Below are 22,852 nucleotides of genomic sequence, written 5' to 3' on the forward strand. Positions count from 1 at the left end.
AAGAAAAAAGCTTAATTATCAAGCAAAGTTACACAATAAACAACTTACACCAAATAATACAAATTTAAAAAAAATAATAATAAATAAATTAATTTTATTAAAGTCTTGACAATCATACTTAATATGAACAAATCAAATTTCCAGGAAAATGTATTTATCAAGGCCTAACTTGTCTTTACATTCTTATCCTAGCCACGTTTCCATTTTTGAGGTATTTTTCTAATCATTTTTAGTGAACATCATAAGGCCGGTAGAGTGGTAGTGTCTCAGCCTTTCACTTCAAGAAGACTAATGTAGTGCTCGCTGAAAATGACTTTGAGAAATGCTTTCAACAATGGAAACATAACAACAGGCCTACTTTGAAGCAGACAAGTCATTGAACTAAGAAATTTAAGTATTCTTGTTTTAATGGGCCCAGGTTGGCTACTTTTTGATTAGACCTTATAGATGTTTAAACATGTTTTATTTGTAATTTATGACAAAATTATAGAACCTAAAGAAGGATAAGCAGAAAATTTATAGTGCAATGAATATGTAGTCGACTACAAAAGTAGCAAATTATACTTACATTAACATGTTGACCAAGCCAGCTCCTAAAGGGTTAATGCACAACTGAGGTTGTAAAAAAAAATATAAAAAAATAAGTAAAATACTATGAGATCTCTGAACCATCACTACCACTATAGTTTAATATTATAAATGCGACAAAATAATAATTTTAGAAATATTTATTACAATAACAGTAAAGAATATTAATACATAATATTTGCATGATATTAACTGCAATTATTTTACAAATGATTACATTAAAATGAATGTGTATACTTTTATGAATAAAAAAAAATACAATAAAAATCATAATCAATAATATTATAAGAAACTTACAGCAACTTGTGAAAAAAAATTAAATAACATAATTAATACCTACGGTACTTCACACGTTAATATAATGTAAAAATTACATTATATTTAAATTATTATTTGTACATCAAAAGAAAAAAGTACATATAAATTACATAATTTTACTCTTTGTATTAAAAAGTTTAATCGCTTTCTTCTTTGGCTCTATCAGATTTCTTTGATTTCTTCTTTTTATGACTACGATGACCAGGACTACGACTTCGTGATTTATGTTTACGTGACCTCCTTTCAGTTGATCTACTACGAGATCTATGTCTGTGTGATCTAGAATAAACAAATACAAATACAAATAAAAATTAAAGTTTTTATAAATACGCATTTTAGATATACCACAAGTTTTTCCTTAAGTTACTGTACCTTATAACTGAATGCAAATGATTTTACTAACCGCAACAGAACCTTCACATAAAAATACATAATCAGAACAAAATAAAACTGAAATAATTTGACAACATTTTCAAACTATAATATTCTATTAAGACAAAAACAAGACAAAATAAATGACACGGGTGCAGGAAAACTAATTTAGACTGGTAGTAGTAGTTTTTACTCTATTACAAATTGTACTCTATTTCTCTACATAATTCCTACAATTTTTGAGGCAACCAGTTTGTCATAGAATGATGTCGCCTGCAAGCAGGCCATATATTTATTAATCGTTTGACCTCATTGTCATCAATGTGGAATTGGCGAACAAGAAAGGTTTCAAGACCTAGGAACAGGTGATGTTTGAACTGTTCCCAACTTTTCTGTAAACATCTTAGGCATGCAAAATCCACACAATTTCATGTAGAAGTAAACGAGAAATTTCTGGAAAATGTATGGATGTATGGCACACTTACCATACCTTTTCATTAAACAATTGCACCCACCACTGGAATCAGACATCGCATTTTCTCCATAAACACCGTAAATCTTTTCAACCAGTTTAATATTTCTTATATTCAAGAAATGAATCGCAAACCAAATTTCACATGTGGAGTGTCTTGCCTTCTTAAACATTTCAACATACACTACAAAGCCTAAGACTAGAATACTGAACTTGGAAAACACGCATATGTAATTGCAATTATACCACTGCAGCAACAATATTTAGAAATAGAACTTACTCTCTGGATTTACCTTGGAGTTCATAATCAGATACTTAATGTAGGGTTTTATTTGAACAACATTAACATTTTCAAAATAATAATTATAAACATTAAATTTTTTTTTTTTTAATTTTTTCAAAAACAAAATTTTTTATTAGTAACCAATGAATGACAATTTTTTTTAAAAGTGTGAGTAGGTGGGAGTTGTATATCTCTAACTTTTTTTCTATAAAACTTTTCTATTAATTTTTGAAAATGTTACAATGTTGGGTCAAATGATTAAGTTTTTAGTAATTTTCAAATAACCCATGCATTTAAATAAAAATGAAATTAATTAGCTTTATCAGGAACAAAATAAGAAATATTTGTAAAAATCTCATGAAAATAACACACCAATCTGTTTAGAGATAACTTTTACCTTTAAATGTCAATGCATTTTTTTAAAGATAACCTGAAAAAAATATCAGAAAATTCTGTTTTTCTGATAATTTTTTTTTGAAAAAAAAAAAAATCAATATTTGCTTATACAAAACAAAAGGCAGCTGGAATGTGATTTTTTACATGGTTCTTTATATTTAAAAAAATTATAAAATTGTTTACTGTGACAACAATCCAAAGAAAAATATTACTCTAAGATCTATTTATAGCCATAAAAATAAATGAATACTTAAAAAGCATTAAAATACTAAACATCTTTTTATTTCAAGAGCTTTCTGCATTTTTTAAGTTCTTACTAAAAGAAGAAAAGTATATTTATTTTTTTAAATGCGCCTCAAAAATTTAAATATTTTTTTGGATTCAATATAAAAATAGTTTTTTTTATAAAAATGATTTTTTTCATAAAACTATTGAATCAAATGTAAGTATTTTGGTTAATTCTATTTGTAGAGCAATTCTTGTTGAAAATAAACTTTAAAAACCTAGATAAAGACAGCAACAACATTTAAAAGTAATTAATTTAAGTTTAACAAGTTTACGTATGAAAGAAGATCTAAACATAATGAGAATTATATTACAGCAGGAAATTGGGTCATAGTTCACGCTTCAGTCATTGGAAGAGTCCAGATGGAACCCTTCCGGGTGAGTACGCAAAGTGAACCTGTTCCAAAGAGGTACTTGCAAGCATGATGAATTTTTAAAATAGAATTATTTCATGTTTTTGACAAAAACTCACAGCTTGAAAATCATAAGCAAAATGCAGTGATTTTTTCTTTTTTAGGAAAAATGGGGCAGAAACTCTTGAAATGATTTAGAAACCCTACAAAAGAGTCTGTGATGAGCATAAAACACATGTTTATGAGAAGCGGTCATAATGCTACAAACAAGGAGAAACGTCAATTGAAAGTCACCGGTGATCTCAGTGTCCTACAAACATTCAAACCGATGAAAATAATGAAACAATTTGTGATACCATCAATGAAGATGGTACTAGCTACTTCACCTGAACTTCTCAAAAAACTGTGCGTTTCTGTATGGAAAAAATGACCAGAACTGTAGCGAACAGGTGACTGACTGGTTTATACAGCATGACAACAATACCCCCCTAATCCAAACCACAGAGCAGTTTTTGACAAAAAAAAGAATGACCTCCTCCATCTCGCACTGTGCAACTTCTTTTTAAATTTCAAGATGAAAAGAGACTTCCAAGGGCAAGCGATTTGGTACAGTTTAAGAGATGAAACAAAAACACAACTGATGCCTTGAAAGGCATTACAAGAGAAGAGTTCAAAGATTGTTTTGACCACAGAAAAAACATTTGGACAATTGTATTGCACTGTATGTAGTGGAGTACTTTGAAGGTAACTGAATTTTCAAAACGTAAAAATAAATCACAATTTTACTCTTTTGGGCACCCTATTATATACATTAAAACCATACATTTTAAAATTTTATGATAAATATTACACATGAGATGTGAAACACATTCAAATGATTAGTAGTAGTAATAGTATTCCATATATACTTAATTTTAATATTTTTTTTTACAGCGAGTATCAGCCAAACTCAATTTTTCTTTTTGTTTTAATTAGAATCTTTTCTGGTTAATTGGAGGCATTTTTGTCATTAAAAGTTTAAATGGGAGGGCGAGGGGTAGGTTAAGAAGGATTAATTTTTTGTATTAGATGAAGTTTAACAATGCAATCAGCAATCCTAAATTACTTTTCAATTTTTATTTATTCTTTTTTTTAATTTATTTATTACTTCTATTAACATTATTTTTAATGTAATTAATTTTTACTTTAACTTGCAGAATATTAACTTTTCTAGGTCTATTCTAATGTTTTATATTATTTAAATGATTAATAATTACTTTTCCGTACCAGAATAATAGCATCTGAAGGCCTTTCATCTGGAAGTTTTTGAGATTTGAACCCGTCAGGCTTAGCATTTTAGTGCTATAAAAAAAATCAAATAATATTCCCGAAGACAAGGTTTAAGTTTATAAGGTGAATAATTCATTTAAAAAATAAGGCAATATGTTGCGAACCGTATCAGAAAAAACAAGACAAAACTATTTAAACAATGTATTATCCCGGTTTATGATATCAACATAAAAGTATAGATGAATACTGTGCACTAACTAAATAAAAATGATTGAAAGGTTGAGAAAATTGGAGAAGAATGGTAAGAGTGGTGTAGTTGAAAATTGACGGTCAGAAAAAGAAACTTTTCAAGGATACAGGAAGGAATGGAGATTGGTGGGTTATGTAGCAAGAATAACAGGTTGGAGTTAATATGAGTAAAAGAGAAAAGATATGAAGAATAGGTGAAAAAATTAGAGTGATGACAATGCAAATAATATACAGAAAAATGAAATTGAGCACCAACGAGGTGGAGAAACCTGAAAGAGGATGATATCAGGAAGATGTCATACATATATATATATATATTACTAATTCTGTTGCATACAAATTCACTACAGAATGATAAATAGAAGAAAAATGTATATTATCTTTCCAAAAAGATCAGTAGTTATCATTTTAATGAGGTATACATTGGTGATGGAATTAAAATGATGAGGGTGGTGTGAATGATTAAAGCAAGATGGTTGGGTCACGTGTCTAGAGCTGAAGAGGATAGGATAATTTCAGGGGTGATGAGGCATAGAGAAGAGAAGAGACGTAGACAGTGTGATGATATCAGAGAGGATTTTAGTGAGGACTGCATGGAGGTGGCGAAGGATAAGCAGAGGTGGTGGAGGCTTTTGTACCAGATGATGGGATCCACAAGATTTATCAAGTCAAGGATAATGTAATGTAATGTTATATCTAAAGAAATTCTGCTAGTCTGTGGTCTGACCCATTCTGGAGGCTCTATACTCAGATGACAGCGCCTTGGAAAATAAAAATCTCTCGTGGACCAAAGTAACAGCAATTTAACAAAAGAACATTCAACCTAGTAAAACTTCACATTTTCAAGCTTTAATCGAATCTAATAACATTAAATTATTTAACTGAAAAGTGAAAGAAAGAAGACGTTAATAACAAGACCTTTCCTAACAATTATGACATTATAACAAATGGGATGACAAATCTGATTGAAAGATGTAGATGCTTGGTCAAAATAAAAATCTAAACTGCAACCGACCTTGCACACCTACCCTGGCTCTTTCATTTAATGTTCTGCTTCACAGTATGTTTTAATAAAGTAATATCAACAAACATAGACTATCTTTTACTGTTAAAATCCTTCAAATATCATAAAATTCCTAAAAAGTAGAAATGAATAAAGTAGGGTCTCTTCAATTTACATTAGTATAAAACGAAAGAAAAATAATATTATACTTTACCTCTCTCTATGTCTCTCAGACCTTTCCCTTTCTCTCTCAGATCTATCTCTGTCACGCTCCCTATCTCTATCTCTGTCTCTATCGCGTTCTCTTTCTCTTTCTTTGCTGGTATCTCTTTCTTGTTTAATAGTAATTCCTCCAGGTAATGTTGAATTTGATTTGTCAGCCGCATCCTGAAATTTATTTAAAGATTACTTTACCATAGTAACAAATATCGGTTGTAAATTATAGACTGACTGTAAATTACTGAAAATAAAATTCTGATGAATGGGATTAGATGGGCACTCAGATTATTCTGTTACTTAGTGAAGATAACATACTTCTTATTTAAACAAGGAAAACAAATGTTAAAAATTGCAATATTATTAGATCATATAAGAGTCTTCAATAATTAAATAGACAAACATTTTTATTAAAGGAAACACTTAATGCAGGAGCTCGAAACCTTTGTTAAGTGTTAGTTGGCAACTTTGCAAAGAATGTTAGTCAGCTGTTCGATTAATATTTTCGTAAACATAACCTCTAAAACTTTAGTTACGATGGTATGTTCGCTTTACAAAAGTACTTTTGAAAAACAGCATTCTGTGAAATGATTTTTACTTTCAGAAAAGTGTACAGCCATCAGAAATATTCACTCAGATGAACAAACAATACAGCAGTAGTTGCATGAACTGTGCGAGTTTTTATACACGGGTAGAAAAGTTTAAACAAGAGTTATTTAAGTAGATTGATCCATTAAAAAATTATTTGTTGTAAAAAAATTATCCAATCAGTACTATTGCTTTTTTTTGTGGAAAACATTAATTAAATATTGATTTTTTTTAATGATATTCAGATGTAACATTTTGCTCTAAAACATGAGATTCTTCTTCAACTGCATAAAATGCTGTTACAAGAAATAATTTATTCTCTAACTACTATATATGATAAAATATTAATTTATAGTATAAGTAATGTTTTTACATAGTTTTTATTTTAAAAAAGAATATTTGATGAAAAAATAAGACTTTTTTACAGCTGTACTAATATAAAACAAAGAAATTTTATATCGCATGCATGAAATAAAGAAAGAAAATGAGAAATAAAAGTTTTTTTTTTTTATCTTATCAATAAACACTCATAACTGAAGTTCTTAAAAAATATTCTTGCCGATAAATATCCTGCAATGATAACTGAAAATGACCTGATAAAAAAAATAAAATAAACTGCGATAATTAATGTAAAAGTAATGATTTTTAAATTTGTTAATCCAGATGGCAAACTGCGATAATGACTAAAAAAAAAAAAACCTGAACTTTCTTTCAAAATATGTGGAATTTTGTTTTCAATAGATCATTACAAAGGTATTAACTACACGGGTCCTTTATGGATGGTCTTTGCTAACAGCACTTGTTTTGAAGTAGTTATGGAATCCTGAAAGCATGTAGCTGAATAGAATATTTCATCACTGACTTAACACTGATTTTTTCAATGCAAAATCCAAGTGATTTAACAGTGCGCTGATGGCTGTAGATGCTCACTGATTCAGTTGGAACAGAGAGTTTGTTGAATCACAGTCTCCTTCTTAAATACACAAGTGATAGTTACTCCAAAAATTGACTAATACAATTAAAATCTCCTATGGACTCGTATCTATGTTCTTCTAGAAATGTTAGAGCATTTTAGTCCAGTATTGTTTATTCACTCATGTTTCAACCAGTTTTTACACAAATATTGAATTTCATTATCAGTTTGTTAGTAGGATATTAAAATTAGTAATGCGAGTTTTGTTAGTAATGTGAAAAGTAAAACATTATATTCCCAATGCTGTGAAATTATTGCTAAAATACTGAAATTTATGCAAGAAGAAATTGTTCGAAAGAAGCCAATAATTCTATCAGTTTAGGATCATGTTGCAGTACTAATAGTTATAAACATAAGAGTTATAGCAATAATCGCCAAAGAAACTGTTTAAGAAATTCACAAATGGTTTCATGAAGACACTATTTATAAACGGTTCTATTGCAGATTATACTGATAAAACCTACATTCACAATTTACGCATTGATCAAAGAAGGTTTGAAAAAGAAATGTTCAAAAGCTTTTTTGATTGAATGAAAAAGCTTTTTTGATTGAATGAAAAAGCTTTTTTTGTTCAAAAACAAAATTTAATGATCAACAGATTGGCAATCATCAATGCTGGATGTAAACAAGAATTTGCAGAAGACATGGAAATTCAAAACTCAATTGGCATAGCGTCATGAAAAGATGAACTTTAACAATTATAAAAAATGGTCGGGGAAAAAAATGATGGAATATCCATTATAAAAAAGTTTTATAATAGTGGATAAATAAATCTTTTCACAATAAACTATTACAGAAATACCCATGTCTAATTCTAGGAAACAGGTTATGAAAGGACCAGTTAAAAAAACAGAAACATCATATTTAAAAAATAATCATTGGAAAAACTTGTTTTATATAGATATTATTATATATGCCTAAATAAAAAAAAAAAGTATGTTATGGATAAAACGACTAGCACTAGATAGGGAATCTTGGAGAGCTGCATCAAACCAGTCAAATGACTGAAGACAAAGAAAAAAAAAATGGATAAAATTATTAAAAAATATGATAAATGAAATATTGCACCTATCATGATGACCTACATTAAAATGGTATATTTACAAAATTACACTGCTAAAAAAAAGAAAAAAGTAAAATTCTACTTTTTTTTCTCCAACCAGTTTTCCAGGTACCATTTTTCCAGGTCTGGGTATGTGTACAATTAGCAACTTCAGTCACTGCTACCGGCTTACCAGGCCTGACATAGCTGCTGATGTAGTGCAAAGTACGACTAAATATACCGGTAAACATGCAGTCTTGAGACATATGGTTAATTGAAAACCAACCGCTACAGAAAATTTGTATCCACAGTCTAGCACTCAAATCAATATAAAAGCAACTGCCACTACAAAGACTTGAATCTTAGAATTTCAGTTTTAATGATGAAAGTTTCTTGCGACTTTTTAATTTATTTTTGGAGCGTGAAAAAATTACTGAAAAAGTACACTTAATAAGAGAATTAATTAATAGAAACAGACTCGAATCAGATAATCAAGTCGATGATATAATTAATTTAGCTAAAAACTAAGCCAGTAATAGCAAGAGAGAATATCTAGTATACAGAAATTGCATGTTAAATATAATGCTTTTTAATAAAATAAGTTTCATAAAAACATAGTTTATTTTTTTAACGGTGCAATACAGCATTTATAAATACGAAATAACAGAGATCAGATTGCAAGCAAAGATAAGTAACTATTATGTGTAGTAGTAATTTTTATAGCAGAAAATTTTTTTGCAGCTTATACTTGCTACATATTCTTCTCTCTCTATTAATAACATCTCACTCGCGTATTTATGTTCACGCCAAACTCCCTCTACTTCTAATAAATGCCACCAACAATGTTGAATTACTTGAAATATAGCATGTTTGTAAATATAGTTTATTCAAAATGTTTTCAAATCACACAAAAATAATAAATATTGCAGGTTTATCTCAATTTTATAGTCAACATTTAATTCATATTTAATCATATATACGTGTAGTTTTTATAAAGTAAAGGTAGATCGCTTTATTTAATATTTACATGTATTTTTAAGGGATTCAAAAGTTCAGCTTTACTTGTTTGTTGCTTCAGTCATTAGGTTTTTTTATGCAGACACTAGACAAGAAACAAAATGTTTGAATTGGCCCACAGGCAGATTCGACTAGATATCAAGGATGCACTGGTTCTACAGGTCCTGGCATCCTCAGTACGGAGAACAGATTCAGATCTGTACCTATAAAATACATAATGGATAAAGAAAGGTTCAGAAATAAGAAAGAGGATGATCTACAATCAGGCTAAATCGGTATAGGTTACTGTTTTATTAGAACCCTTATGAACTTGTGTATTTTGTTGATGGTTTTCAAAGCAACATACTTTTCTATAAATGCAGGTGCATAGCCCAAGAAGTGCTAATATTTTGTTGTATAAGAGTTCTTTTGTAAGTTTGTTCTTTATATTAGAAAATAAAATTGAAAAACTACATCCACAGTTATGAAGGGGTAATAAGGTAGATTTTCTATAAACATTAACAGTTTGCACGATGCATATTTTGAATAAAAAGAGATAAAGCAATTTAAGTGATCTATGGTGTTCACATTCTTTACAATTGTATATGAAATTTATACAAAACAGTTAAGAAACAGATAAAATCATTTTACAAGATATCTTTCAGTATTCAATGTCACTCGGTCTTCCTTCAATCTTGTTTGTTATTAATTGTAGAAAACAGAATGTTCAATTCTTGAAATTAGTAAGACTTATATTACTAGTCATTATAAGCAGGACTTGCTATATTACACAATAACATTACTTCATGCTTACTTGAGAATCCTGATTTGACGTTTCACTAGTCAATACATGTGCGGGAGCTGTTGGTGGGACATATGCTGGAGGCATAGTTACTTTCATGTCTTCTTGATCCCAACCCTTAAAAAAAAGGAAAAAAATTAAATGTAACGGCTAGTTTTTGATATATATATATTTAAACTAATGTTACATAAATTAAACTAATCAGTAAATTTTATTTACTACCGAATATTTTTTCCATAAAGATTTTTTGTACTAGCATTAATAGATTCATACTGAGAAATATTATCGGATTAACCATAAATTTTAGGTTATCATTAACTATTATTCAATATGATCATATATTAAAATTATCCTATCGATGCAGCAGAGCCCAACCTGCTATCAAAGTGATATTGGCATGTCACAAAAATAGGGGCACTGTAGCTGTCACAAATTTCATGACAAGGAAACAAGGATCAACGGTAAACTAAGAAGAGGAAGACAAAATTAACCCACAGAGAGACTCTGCTTCGTCAATCAAAATAGTTAAAAATTTTACCAAAGGGCATATTTCCCTACTTTCATTTCCTTATCTATCTTTTAGAAATAAACAAATTACATCACACACACACACACACACACACACACACACACAGAGAGAGAGAGAGAGAGAGAGAGAGATAGAGAAAGCAAAAGAGAGAGAGAGAGAGAAAGAAAGAAAGAGAGAGAAATGATTTCCACATTAAATATCAGTATACTTACAGAATTAGCCCACTGTGAATCTTGAGTAGGTTCATAAGCTTGGTAATATGGATCCATTTCAGAATTATAATATTCTCCACTATAATCAGCGCCAAATCTAAAAGAAATAAAGCTTTGAAAATAAATTGCAGTTACATCTCAATAACAGAATTTTAATTTTTTACTTAACTTATGATATTTCTTATACTTATTTTATTTTTTAAAGTAAAATATTTAAATAAAAATCTTATTTTCAAATATTATTCTTTACTTTTGGGGTAACCGACCAATACATAACACAAATACCGCCTAGATTTTGCCTAAGCTTTAACAAATGTGATGCACACAAACAATCTTCATACAGATTCCTTACATTTATCTGAAGCTGCCAAAACATCAAAATTTTTGGCCAAATAAATGCTATAGTCAGGTAATTAATTAAAATTCCTATGGGCCCACTACAATTACTGCATCACAAAGAGTTGAAATGATATCTCAAGACTTAAATAAATTAAAAAAATTGTAATGTGAAGTTTGAAAGAGTTGCACTTGATAAAGCATAGGAATTTAGGTGAAATATCTTTCTTTCATTTTATACATTCGTGGTTAGCAGTATATATAAAATAAATCTATTACACAGAGCGATTCACAAAGGAAGGGAAATAACTTTGAAACTGATTTTAGAGCTTGAAATAAATGTCTGAAAATGCTTCGTTATCAAGTTACAGCTAGTGAAAAATTTTGTCTGGATTTCAGTTCTCATAATGAAATGAGGTATATATATGACGGGTATATCTTTATATATATATATTTCTTGTGTGCGTGAGTATGAAAGTGAACTCCTCCTAAACGGCTGGACTGATTTTGATGAAATTTTGTGTGTATGTTCAAGGGGATTCGAGAATGATTTAGATTCACAATTTGGTCCACTGGAAAATGTTTTTTTAATTATTTTTTTATTTATAAGTAGTTGTTGATTTTGGAATGTTTTACATTGGATCCGGCAGATTGCACTACCATCGCAGTATCGAATATTCAATAATATTCTATTTTAATTTTAGTTTGTCCAGACAGTTGGTGCTGCGATCAAATTGAGAAAAATATTTCGTAATTTTGTGTTATTATTGTGTTACAAAAAATCACGAGAAAACAGTTTTTTAATAAATAAGAAGCTAATAAATCAGATGGAAATGTAAACAAAGGAAAACCAATCAGATCAATGCAAGATGGCCGCTGTCAAACACAACGACCAATCACAAAGAGCCTGTATGGCCGTTGCCAATGTAAACAAAATCACAACTGATTAAGTAACAAGTAGGCAGCACTGCGATCGCGTTTAGAATTGTACGCGTATTGAGAAATATTATATTATTATTTATTGAAATAACGTTTTAAAGTTTCATTAAAAAATGTACATTGTGCAAATTTGTAAAGTGCAGTATTCAAGCGAGTATTTTACATGATTTTTCATGAATTTTAATGATGTATACATGTGCATTCAATAACAATCAACTTAACCTACAAATATAAATTGTCAGTTCTCATTTGATTCTATGCAACTTATGAAGTATTGAACGGCTCTTTGAAAATAAAAATTTAAGTTTGTAAAATAAATTATAACATTTATAAAATAAAAATATAAGTTACTTATAATATAGTTTAAAGTATATTTAAAAAATTGAATTTATAATGTTTTAGCTGATTATAAAAGGTTTTCTAAAATTATTTTTAATTTACAATTTATCTAAAATTTGGTAAAATAGATGTTAAAATAAAGAATGAGAAAAATGATAAAAATTTCTACTAAAATTTTAACTACGTTGCTTTTTTACAGCGCTTTAATTTTTTAATTAATTGATTAATTAAGCTGTTACATGGTTATGAAACATCAAAATTATTAAATAAATAAAAAATATGTAGGAGGTACTTTTTTAGAATGATGTTAACTGAAAATTAGTAGTAATGTGGATTTATTAATTACACTAATTATTAATTTTACGACGTTTGATTTTTTAATTCAATTTTCATCAGACATCTCAATATTTAGTGAAAATAAATATTAACCATACTAAACATAATTAATCAATAAACCCATTACAATAATACAACAATCACAAACTGATAATATCATACTCATTCCTGCTAATTTTAACTTAATTAAGTTACTTATATTTATGTGTGTGCATTTATTACAGAATAATAATAATGCCGCGTCAGGACAACATCTGTCGGGTCCGCTAGTATTATACAAATGTACATTATATATAGGGTAAACTTGATGGTTTCTTATTCATTTTGACCTGAAAAATTGAATAAAACAGATCTCAGAACTGTATTGCCCATAGTTTTCACAATGTCCACGGTAAAACCAGAAAATTTGGTTACAAAAGATTTGAAGTACAACCACCTTGTTAAATGATTAATAAATCTGTAAATTTTATTATCAAAACTGATGCAATAAAGTCAATAAAAAACAAAATAAAAAAATTAACTTTTTATAAAGATTTTTGATAGGTTTCTTCTCTTAAAAGTTTTTCATTTAAACTTGTCTAAATACTTAATTTCCAACATTTTTTTACAATCAAATTTCAAACGCTTCTATTCTTTACCAGACTAGTTTATTTATTTATCTGACATCAATCTACTTCTTTTCCTTCTTTCAGCAAATCTGATAATACTTTATATTATCCATCCTGATAGTTTTTCATATATATGTGCTTGTGAAAGTAAATTATAAAAATAAAACTTATTTCTGAATTAAGTATAATGTAGCGGCCTATGGAATATGAAGGAGAGAATGAATTACAAGCCACATGTATGATCTAGTCAGGTATGCTGATTTCATTTTATAAATATTTGATAATTTAAGATCCAAAGTTTTGTACGATGCTACCTTTTTTCTAAATAAAAACTACAGATTTAATATAATTTTATACTTTTTAGTCTACTATTTAGACCAATTCTCTTTCTAATTTTTTACATCAAGTTGCACATTAATTAAATAAATTCTAGTAGAAAATCGATTAAAAAGTTAGTTTTCTTTATCTAAGAAGAAATTATTTTTAATTTTTTTTAAATTATTTTTCAACTGTTACTACCCTTGGATAAAAGTTTGAATTCTACAACAATTACTTACGGGCCACCATCAAATCCAGGAGGAGGAATTCCAGGTGGAGGCAAAGACATGTCTGGAAAACCAGCTTTACGGCTATATTCTCTTCTATCTGCAGTCATTACCTTTATAAAAAATATCAGTAGCATTTAAATGCCAATTAACTACAACATACAAAATAATCTAGACAATTTTTTTTAAAAATAGAAAAATGTTCACTTATTAATCGATAATTTTTTATAATGTTTATAATATATAAATTTTGTGAAAATTTTTAAAGTTAATAAGCGAACTGATCACTGTAGTTTATAGACACTGTCGATCGTTAAACCGTATTTTATTTTTTGTTAATTGCATTTTATCATTTGTACATATTAAATTAATTATACTTGAGTACTGTTATGATGTCTGAAGTTTATTAAAATGCCTACTAATTAATTTTATTCGCTTAATCAGTTTGCTATTCAAATTGAATTGTGTAAATTTATCATCAGGAAGTGAAGAAGTTAAGATAAGTACATCTTCATTGACTATTTTTTAAATTAACACACATTTTTGACCTACTTTTTATTTTAACCAGACCCTACTAGAGCATACTTTCTAGTTATCAACTATTTTCCAAGTAAAACTCTATTTTAGAATTCAAGAATGGTTAATAAAAACTGTTGTTCGTAAGGTGAATATGACAACTTAACAATAAAAACTATTATTTCAAGATGGAGGGTGAAACAATATTTGAAAATAAAAGTTCTTTTAAATTAACTGCCATTTGAGAAGAAAAAATACTATACCACCGTTTGACAAAATGGATTACATTGTAGACTACTGCTTATAAAACAATGAGCAGAAAAAATATTTTCTTGTGAGATTACTGTACAATGCTTGCTCTGGTAAACAAAATAATTATTCATATTTTTATTTATAAATATCAAGTTAACCGTGATGTAATGATACTTTTCATTACTGGTTGCATTATATTAATACCTACATACAAATTTATTAAATTAAAAAAAAAGTTTATAGAAATAATTATGTTCAGAAAATTGAAAGTAATTGGAAAACCTTTAATTCAAAAATTTCAAAATTCAGCAAGAACAATTTTTAGTAATTAGGCAGTTAGTATGGGCATTTAAACTTTTCAGATCATGTAGCCTTGGAACTGGTTATGTACGGCGTCAGTCTTAAAACGCTTTTACAAAATCCTTTTATATGGCATCTAAGTCTGTTATTTTTTTTTACATTCACAAAGGAATCAGTTTTGTTACACAATTTGAACGACGTTTATACGATGTAAAATGTTTTATTTAGACTAGAAAGAATAAAACAAAATTTATTTTCAGAAATGCGCTTGTGTGTGTGTGTGACTTGTTTATTATAATTGCTATGAGGATTACAGATTTATTTATTATTTACAAAAATAGCTTATCTTACTAGCAACATATCGATGTATTGAAACACATAATAAATTATGATATGCGGCACAAAAAAAGAAAAGAAAGGATATTGTGGTCATAAATACGTCACTTTTACTTGAGGTCTATAAATATCTTTTAGGACAAATGATATCTGTAAACATGTAACACATATATCGATTCGTAATAAATAACAGTATAGAGTAAAAATGGTTTTTTGTCAATCTGAATAGCCTTTTGAGCGGTGGGGATTTTCATAAAACGTAGTTTTCTGAATCTACTTTCACTTATACTAACCTATGTTACTACTACTTACCTATGTTACTGTGATTTATGACACTGGATTTTCATCATATTTTGCCCAATTTTCAACCAATTTGCTTGAAAGTATTATTTTTTAAAATCGGCAAACTATGTTTCATAAATGCAAAGCAAAAAAAAATTTCGCTAACAAAAAATGCGGTAGAAATGTGCAAAAAAAATTCTGCAATTAAATTATCGTAATTTTTGTACTGTTTCAATTTTTTTGTTGTTACAGGCATAAAAAATATCCAATCGTAATGTTTTTTTTTTTGTCAGAATCTATTTAATCTCTTAATATACTGTAATTTTTTGAAATTTTTTTCACAAGAGGGTAGCATAAGACTATGAAGGGAGATACCAACATATTCTCATGGAGCGCTAATCAACCGCGGATCATTGTGATGGGAAAAGGTTAATAAAAAAAAAATTAAAGAAAGGTTTTACTACAACCAAGAGATATGTCTACAAAGTAAATTTTTTGATTTTCTCAAAATGTATGAAAAGTGACATTCGTTGTTTTTCCCCAGTACTTTTCTACATTACTGATGTAAATAAATTAATAATATAAAAAATATTGTAAAATTAAACAGATAAAATAGCAGGTTAAAGAAAAGCAAACAAGGAAATAGGAATATTCAAGCCAAATAATCAAAAATATTACCCACATTTATGATAAAAATACATTTATACAATAGAAATAAATAAAAATCTAGGTAATAAATAAAAATGGATGTGATAAGTATTACTGCATATGAGATCAGTATAATTAAATGTAATGATTGCAGTTAACATTAAGTGAAAAAACCCACAAGTGTGAAAATTTCCGAACATTACACATACTATAAAAATGGAAATCCCCACCACTCAAATGGGGATTTGATTTTTATAAAACGTAGTTTTCTGAATCTACTTTCACTTATACTAACATATGTTACTAATCTATGATTTATGACACGGGCTTTTCATCATATTTTGCTCAATTTTCAACCGATTTGCTTGAAAGTATTATTTTTAAAATCGGCAAACTATGTTTCATAAACACAAAGAAAAAAAAATTTTGCTAATAAAAAATGCGGTAGAAATCTGCAAAAAAATTCTGCAATTAAATTATCGTAACTTTTGTAGTTTCAATTTTTTAGTTGTTACAGGCATAAAGAATATCCAATCGTAATGGTTTTTTTTTGTCAGAATCTGTTAAATCTCTTTAATAAACTGTAATTTTTTTCACAAGAGGGTAGCATAAGACTATGAAGGGAGGCAATCAGATACCAACATATTTTCGCGGAGCGCTAATCAACTGCGGATCATTGTGGTGGGAAAAGGTTAAATATCTTGTTTTGCAAATTTCATGGGGCTTAAGTTGAATCATGTTAAAAAGTAAATGGATTTTTTGTAGCTTCTCTTAGTAAAATAATGAAATAAAATTGAACACGTTAACAGAAATGTTATTGACAAGTCGGATAAACTCATCAACAAAGACCTAATGCAGTAATGAGTGTGAATTTTTTTTTTTATTAAATTAATAATTCACTTTCTATATAAACATAAATATCTAGTTTTTTTCTTACCTGAACATCTTATTAACGAAATGGAAACAATGTTTGTTAGAACCTAAAGAAGATTTAACTGCTAATAAATTAAATTATTAAGCTTCTATACATTTTACAATTCCAATATATCATGAATGAGAAAGTTTGATTTTGAAATTTTTCTTACAGTAGGAGGTACTATTTTACTGTGTGATTATCATTATAAAATGTAATACTTCAGCCTACAAGAAATTAACTTATTATGGTTCCATTTGCGTTTTATTAAATTAGATGATTACATACATCTAATTACATTTAACAAAATTCTTCATTTTACGTATTTAAATAAATAACAAATTAAATAAGCACAGATTTTCTGCATTTTCATTTCAATCTACATACACAAAAATCTATTCATCATAAAGATGATTCCAAATTGCATGGCAATCTCTCAGGAGATGATTCTGTAACTAAAAATAACAAAAGAAATTCATATAAACATACATTAGAAAACAGTTTGTTAGAGAGTTTCAGCTCGCGAAACATTTAGCAGTGCTTTCTGCTTCCTCTGTGAAATTAAACTATATTAAAATTCTTGGGATACAATTCAAGGGGTAAATTTTATGCTTCCTTATGGTTCTTGATTTAAGAAATTTAATAGAAGTGGTCCCAGACCTCTACCTCACTTAAATTTTAACAAAATGTTTTTGGCAATACACTTTCTTCGGTTTTTAATTTCTCTATTTCTTTCATATACAATATGTTGTTAAAATATTGATGAAAATTTTCTAAAATTTTCTAAAATCATTACACTTTTCCAATCCATTTTGCGGTTTCCAATTAAAGTTCAACTTCTCAAATTTGCGTTTAATATTAATAAACATTATTTACATCAATTTTTCTCAAAAATAAATTTTATACAAAATTAACTTAAAATTTTTATTTATTTATTGTAAATTAACAAAGTTATTTTACTCCAAACCTAAAAAAGTGTATTTTCCAACAAAAATATTTTCATGCTTTACCCTGTTTTTCTTAAAACCTAAGTGAGCTAGAGGTCTGGGTCACTTTTACTCAAATTCTTAAGTCAAAAATCATAAGGAAACAGCAAATTTACCCCTCGATTTGTACCCCAAGAATTTTAGTATGGTTTAATTTCACAGAGGGAGCAGAAAGCAGGGCAAAAGTTTCACCAGCCGAAACTCTCTAGTGAACTGTTTCCTGTTTATACTGTCTGATCTGTTTACATGAGCCTTCTTTCTTATTTTAGGCTATAGAATCATCTTCCAAGAGATTGCTGTGCAATTTGGAATCACCTGTGTATATATATATATATATATATATATATAGTTCTATGCATATATCTGAAAATTTATTTGTTAATCATGCAAAAAAAATTACTGCACTAATTTTATCAATCCTTTTTTATTTTCTTTCTTTCTTTTTATAGAGAAACATATAAACTACCAAAAACCCAATAGCTGTTAATTTTTAAAAAAATGAAGAATATATGCAATTTTGAAAAAATTCATCAGTCTGTGAAATATGTAAATTTCTTTTTTCAGCAAGTACCACTGCACCAATTTTGATTAGTCTTTTATTTATTTATCTTTTCATACAAAATTTCTTTTTTATAGACTACATTGTTATAAGTATGCATGTAAAAACCACAAGTAACCACTAGTTTTTCTATATATGCTTACAAAGTCGATGGAAAAACTTTTATAGTATTTATTGAAAGAAAAAAAAAAATTAAAAGTATATCAATTTAAAATAAACTGAATTACCTGTATAACATTTCCTTTTGGTGGTGATTCACCTCTATTAGGATTTAAATTGGAATTTCCAAGAACATCGATCGTTCCAGCAACACGTCTACCAGGAGGTGGTCCTGCTTTTCTTTGGCCAACAACAGCTGGCGCGATACTACCAGGTGCAGCTGCATATTTACTATTATCATTGACGATTGTAACTGGTATATTACCACGAACTGCAGTAGCCTGATTAACAACTTGGGGAGCTATACCACTCAACTGACCCAATCCGACACCTGACTCCTGAACTCTCATTCTTTTCTGTCTTTCACAATAAGCTCTCCATGTTTCTTCATTAAATCCATAATTGAAATAATCTAAAAACAGAAGAAATAATTTATTAAACATACGATTTAAGAAATTGGCATAGTTTCTGAAATATATTACTCATACAACAGGCTGTACTTCTATTTGCCAATTTTGTCAAAGGTCATTTTTAGCTTTTCTTTCATTAACTCTCATCTTTCTCCTGTATTATAGTAAACTAATATACTAAGAATAGCAAACTATCTTGGTCAGAGCAATTCCTTTAATAATATCATATTTCTACTCTTTTCCTGTAGCAATACATGCTGCTACCTTCTAGTAGTTATGGCAAGATCAGTCAGTTATCTACTGCGGATGGTAAATCTGTCTGAGATTACCTTGCTTCTAGTTTCCTATTCAGGGTTTCATACAAAAAAAAAGGTCTCAACAATGACCAAGTTGTCCATTTGGTAAAGCTTTAAAGACAGCTTCAATTCAAATCTAAAAATCTACCCTAAAAATGGAAGTTAATAATAATTACAAAAATGCTTGGTAAAATTTATCATTTTTCCTTGATTACATCCATCAGATGGGTTAACATCTAACAAGCCTCCACATTTGTTAGTCTTTCTATTGTCTGTTCTTTTATTTTAATCTGCTACTTCTTTTATAAATAAAGCAATTATTACTTTCATTTCTTTCACACTTATTTTTAAATGTTATAATTGTTAAAAATAACCTTTGATTAGCAATTTAGCTTACTAGCATGGTTGCCTTTTGATTTAAAAAGTTAATGAGTACCAGTTCCCCCATTCATATCTGTATAAAAATCAAACTCTATATACACTGCTGTATACTTTTTTCTTCTCCCATTCTGGTCTTTCACCAAACACACTTTGCTAAGTTGCTCCTCCCAGCTAGTTACCAAAATTCCTCAATTTCTTTTTAATATCCTTCAACCAATTTATTATGAACGACCACCTATCGTTTCTGTCTATGTGGTTGGACCAATTCCGCTTCCTTTCTGTTATCTTCTTACATCTTCTGCTTGGGTTTGATTGCCAACCTCTGTTTCAATATTTTGTTTCTCCGTATCACCTAAAGTGATATATTGTTAAGTTATATTATTATTATTATATATATATTATTATTGCTAAGTTATATTGTTCTTATACTTATTCCTATTTTTCTTTATAATTTTATAATTACCAGCTTAAAAATATTTTATATTTGTTAAACAGACCCCCTAAAGGTAACTTCTCAAATAACATCATTCCATCGATCATCTTTTCCAATTTTCTTAAAATTCTGTTTATATTTCTTTCAGCCCGTACAACTCCTAATAGAGCTAATTCATACATTTTCTATTTTTCCTTTCAGCTGTGGTCTTACAGTATGCTCATTCCTGGTTTTTCTTCATCAAAGTTTCTACGCCAAGAGTCAGCATATGTTTTGGATTAAATTCAATGTCCATATCAAACGAGTGGAACAGACAATTTAGTCTCGGTAACTCCCCTTTTATCTCGACAATTTCTGTCATCAAACTTCAGAAACAATTGTCCATTTTCAGAAGTTTACCTATACCGATTTATAGAAAGAGACAAAAGAGAAGAAATCGAGGAATTCTAAAAACGATAAAATAATACAGAACATTTCTAATAATGTACAAAACAGCAGCGATTCAAAATCAGATTAAAATACAGCCACCCCAAAAACCTTTACGCAGAAAGATGCACGTGAAGGCTCTTTTATCTGGATCTTTAGAATCTAGAAGCCGCACTACTAAATAACATCCCAAAGGCGATGATTTAAGAGACAGTTTCAGAAAAATGAAGTACACCGAGAAAGTAACACAAGCGACGGTCAACTTTTTTAAAACATAGCTTATCGATTTTCATTGCTTAAAGTATCCAAGTTTTTACAACCTTTTCGCTCTTCATTTTCTAAAACAGAAAACCGGATTCATTTTGTACTTCAATTTACACGGTAAACTTATAACTTTTCAAGAATGTTTTAGAGCCTTACTCTTTTTTCTAAAACGAGACAACTGTTTATTAATCTGATTGAATAAGCAGCTTTTTATATCACAGATTTAGGATAAAATTCAGATGAAATGTTTTTAAAATAACTATTTATTTTTTTTTAAATGTATGTATTTTTTAAATATTAGTACGGCGTATAACAATGTAAAAACAGTACATAAGTTAATCGAATTCATGATACTTATTATCATCTATTCTTATTATCCGTATTCATTCTGTAGATATGCTTTTGCCAAGTCGCAGATAAAATGAATAACAGATGTAATTAATGTACTCACTTCATCCTGTTAAATCGCATTTTAATGGAATTCAACCGTATATAGAAGATCATTAAAAAATAATAACACTATGAATTCCAGCCAACCACGAGACTTAATATATATAATTCGCCTGTCCTCAACGGTGTGGAATAGCATCAAAGCCATTTTACCAAAGGATTAAATATATAAATGAAGAGTACAGGTCCATTTTTTTGGAAATTGAGTTACCGGCACCTTCTACTAGCTATTTTTATATACTATCAGAAATACTATCTTTTCAGGTTAATAGCAGGGTTGTTGAAGAAAAAAAACAGCTGTGAAGATATATCAGTCAAGCTTAAAACCAGGTGTGTCTGTTACTGGGTAAGAACAAGTAATGTTACATTAGCTGTTCACTTTTTATTGCCGTAACCTGCTTTAGCGTGCATTTGTTTCTAGTTGTTTAATCATAGAGTTCTGTGTTCTTTTTATCAATTTAAAATGATTCAAGAAGCTAGTAATGAAGAATGAAATCTAAATATTCCTACCAAATGTAGGGTTAACCTAGAAAAAATCACACAGTAGCTAAAAAAATTAAGAGTTCAGTCGCACAGACATTGAGAACAATCTTATTATTTCAAAATTTAATGAAATAACCAATTCCTTAATAAGCGTTTGTGAAGAAGCAGGAAGTACACTTACATATATTGTAAGAAATAATGTTACTGAAGAGATACCAGTTTGCTTTAAAGCATTTCTTCTTCTCCTATGATTCCTAAGATAAAAGCTCAATATATATAAAAATCTCTTACAAGTGTTGGAATGTCTTCTAAAGACAAAAAAGGAATGTACAGAAATAATCTTATGATTAAACATCAGCTACAATAAAAAACCATATACTACCATTTAAAGAATTTAAAAACAGAAGCAAGCAACCATTATAGCTGAAAAATACCTGCCTCAAGAACTGAACGTTAGCAAAATGTTTTAAATGTTCCAAGTGAAAATAAAAATATTAAGGTGTCCTACGAATCACACAATATTAAAAAAATATAATGAAAGTTTTGGTTACCCGCAGTCTAATGCACACTAACATGTTTTATAAGCGTAAAATAACGATTGATTTCTTATATGTACTGTCATCTGGAAAGTCTCTATTTTACACATATCCTGAAACAGTCTCTAAGAAAGGGTCTAATAAGGTAATTTAATTTTTATATCAATTTTTGT

At 28.6% G+C, this 22,852-nt stretch overlaps 1 protein-coding gene across 2 annotated transcripts in view; it reads right to left on the reverse strand.

Moving 5' to 3' along the window:
- Nucleotides 1-713: 713 nt before the first annotated feature.
- The window catches only part of Fip1 (Factor interacting with poly(A) polymerase 1), a 41,376-nt gene continuing 19,237 nt past the window's right edge, over nt 714-22,852 (reverse strand). The window contains exons 5-10 of one of the 2 annotated variants that reach the window (XM_075379863.1): nt 19,069-19,412; nt 14,062-14,162; nt 10,947-11,043; nt 10,218-10,322; nt 5,803-5,975; nt 714-1,185 (exon numbers count right to left, since the gene is read on the reverse strand). In XM_075379863.1, coding sequence (XP_075235978.1) covers nt 1,044-1,185; nt 5,803-5,975; nt 10,218-10,322; nt 10,947-11,043; nt 14,062-14,162; nt 19,069-19,412 — 962 coding nt within the window. In that variant the 3' untranslated portion in view covers nt 714-1,043. The remainder of the gene's footprint in view (nt 1,186-5,802; nt 5,976-10,217; nt 10,323-10,946; nt 11,044-14,061; nt 14,163-19,068; nt 19,413-22,852) is intronic. The other variant, XM_075379864.1, reaches the window with a different exon arrangement.

Source organism: Lycorma delicatula, chromosome 12 (genome assembly GCF_047948215.1).
Source record: "Lycorma delicatula isolate Av1 chromosome 12, ASM4794821v1, whole genome shotgun sequence".
Lineage (NCBI taxonomy): Eukaryota > Metazoa > Arthropoda > Insecta > Hemiptera > Fulgoridae > Lycorma > Lycorma delicatula.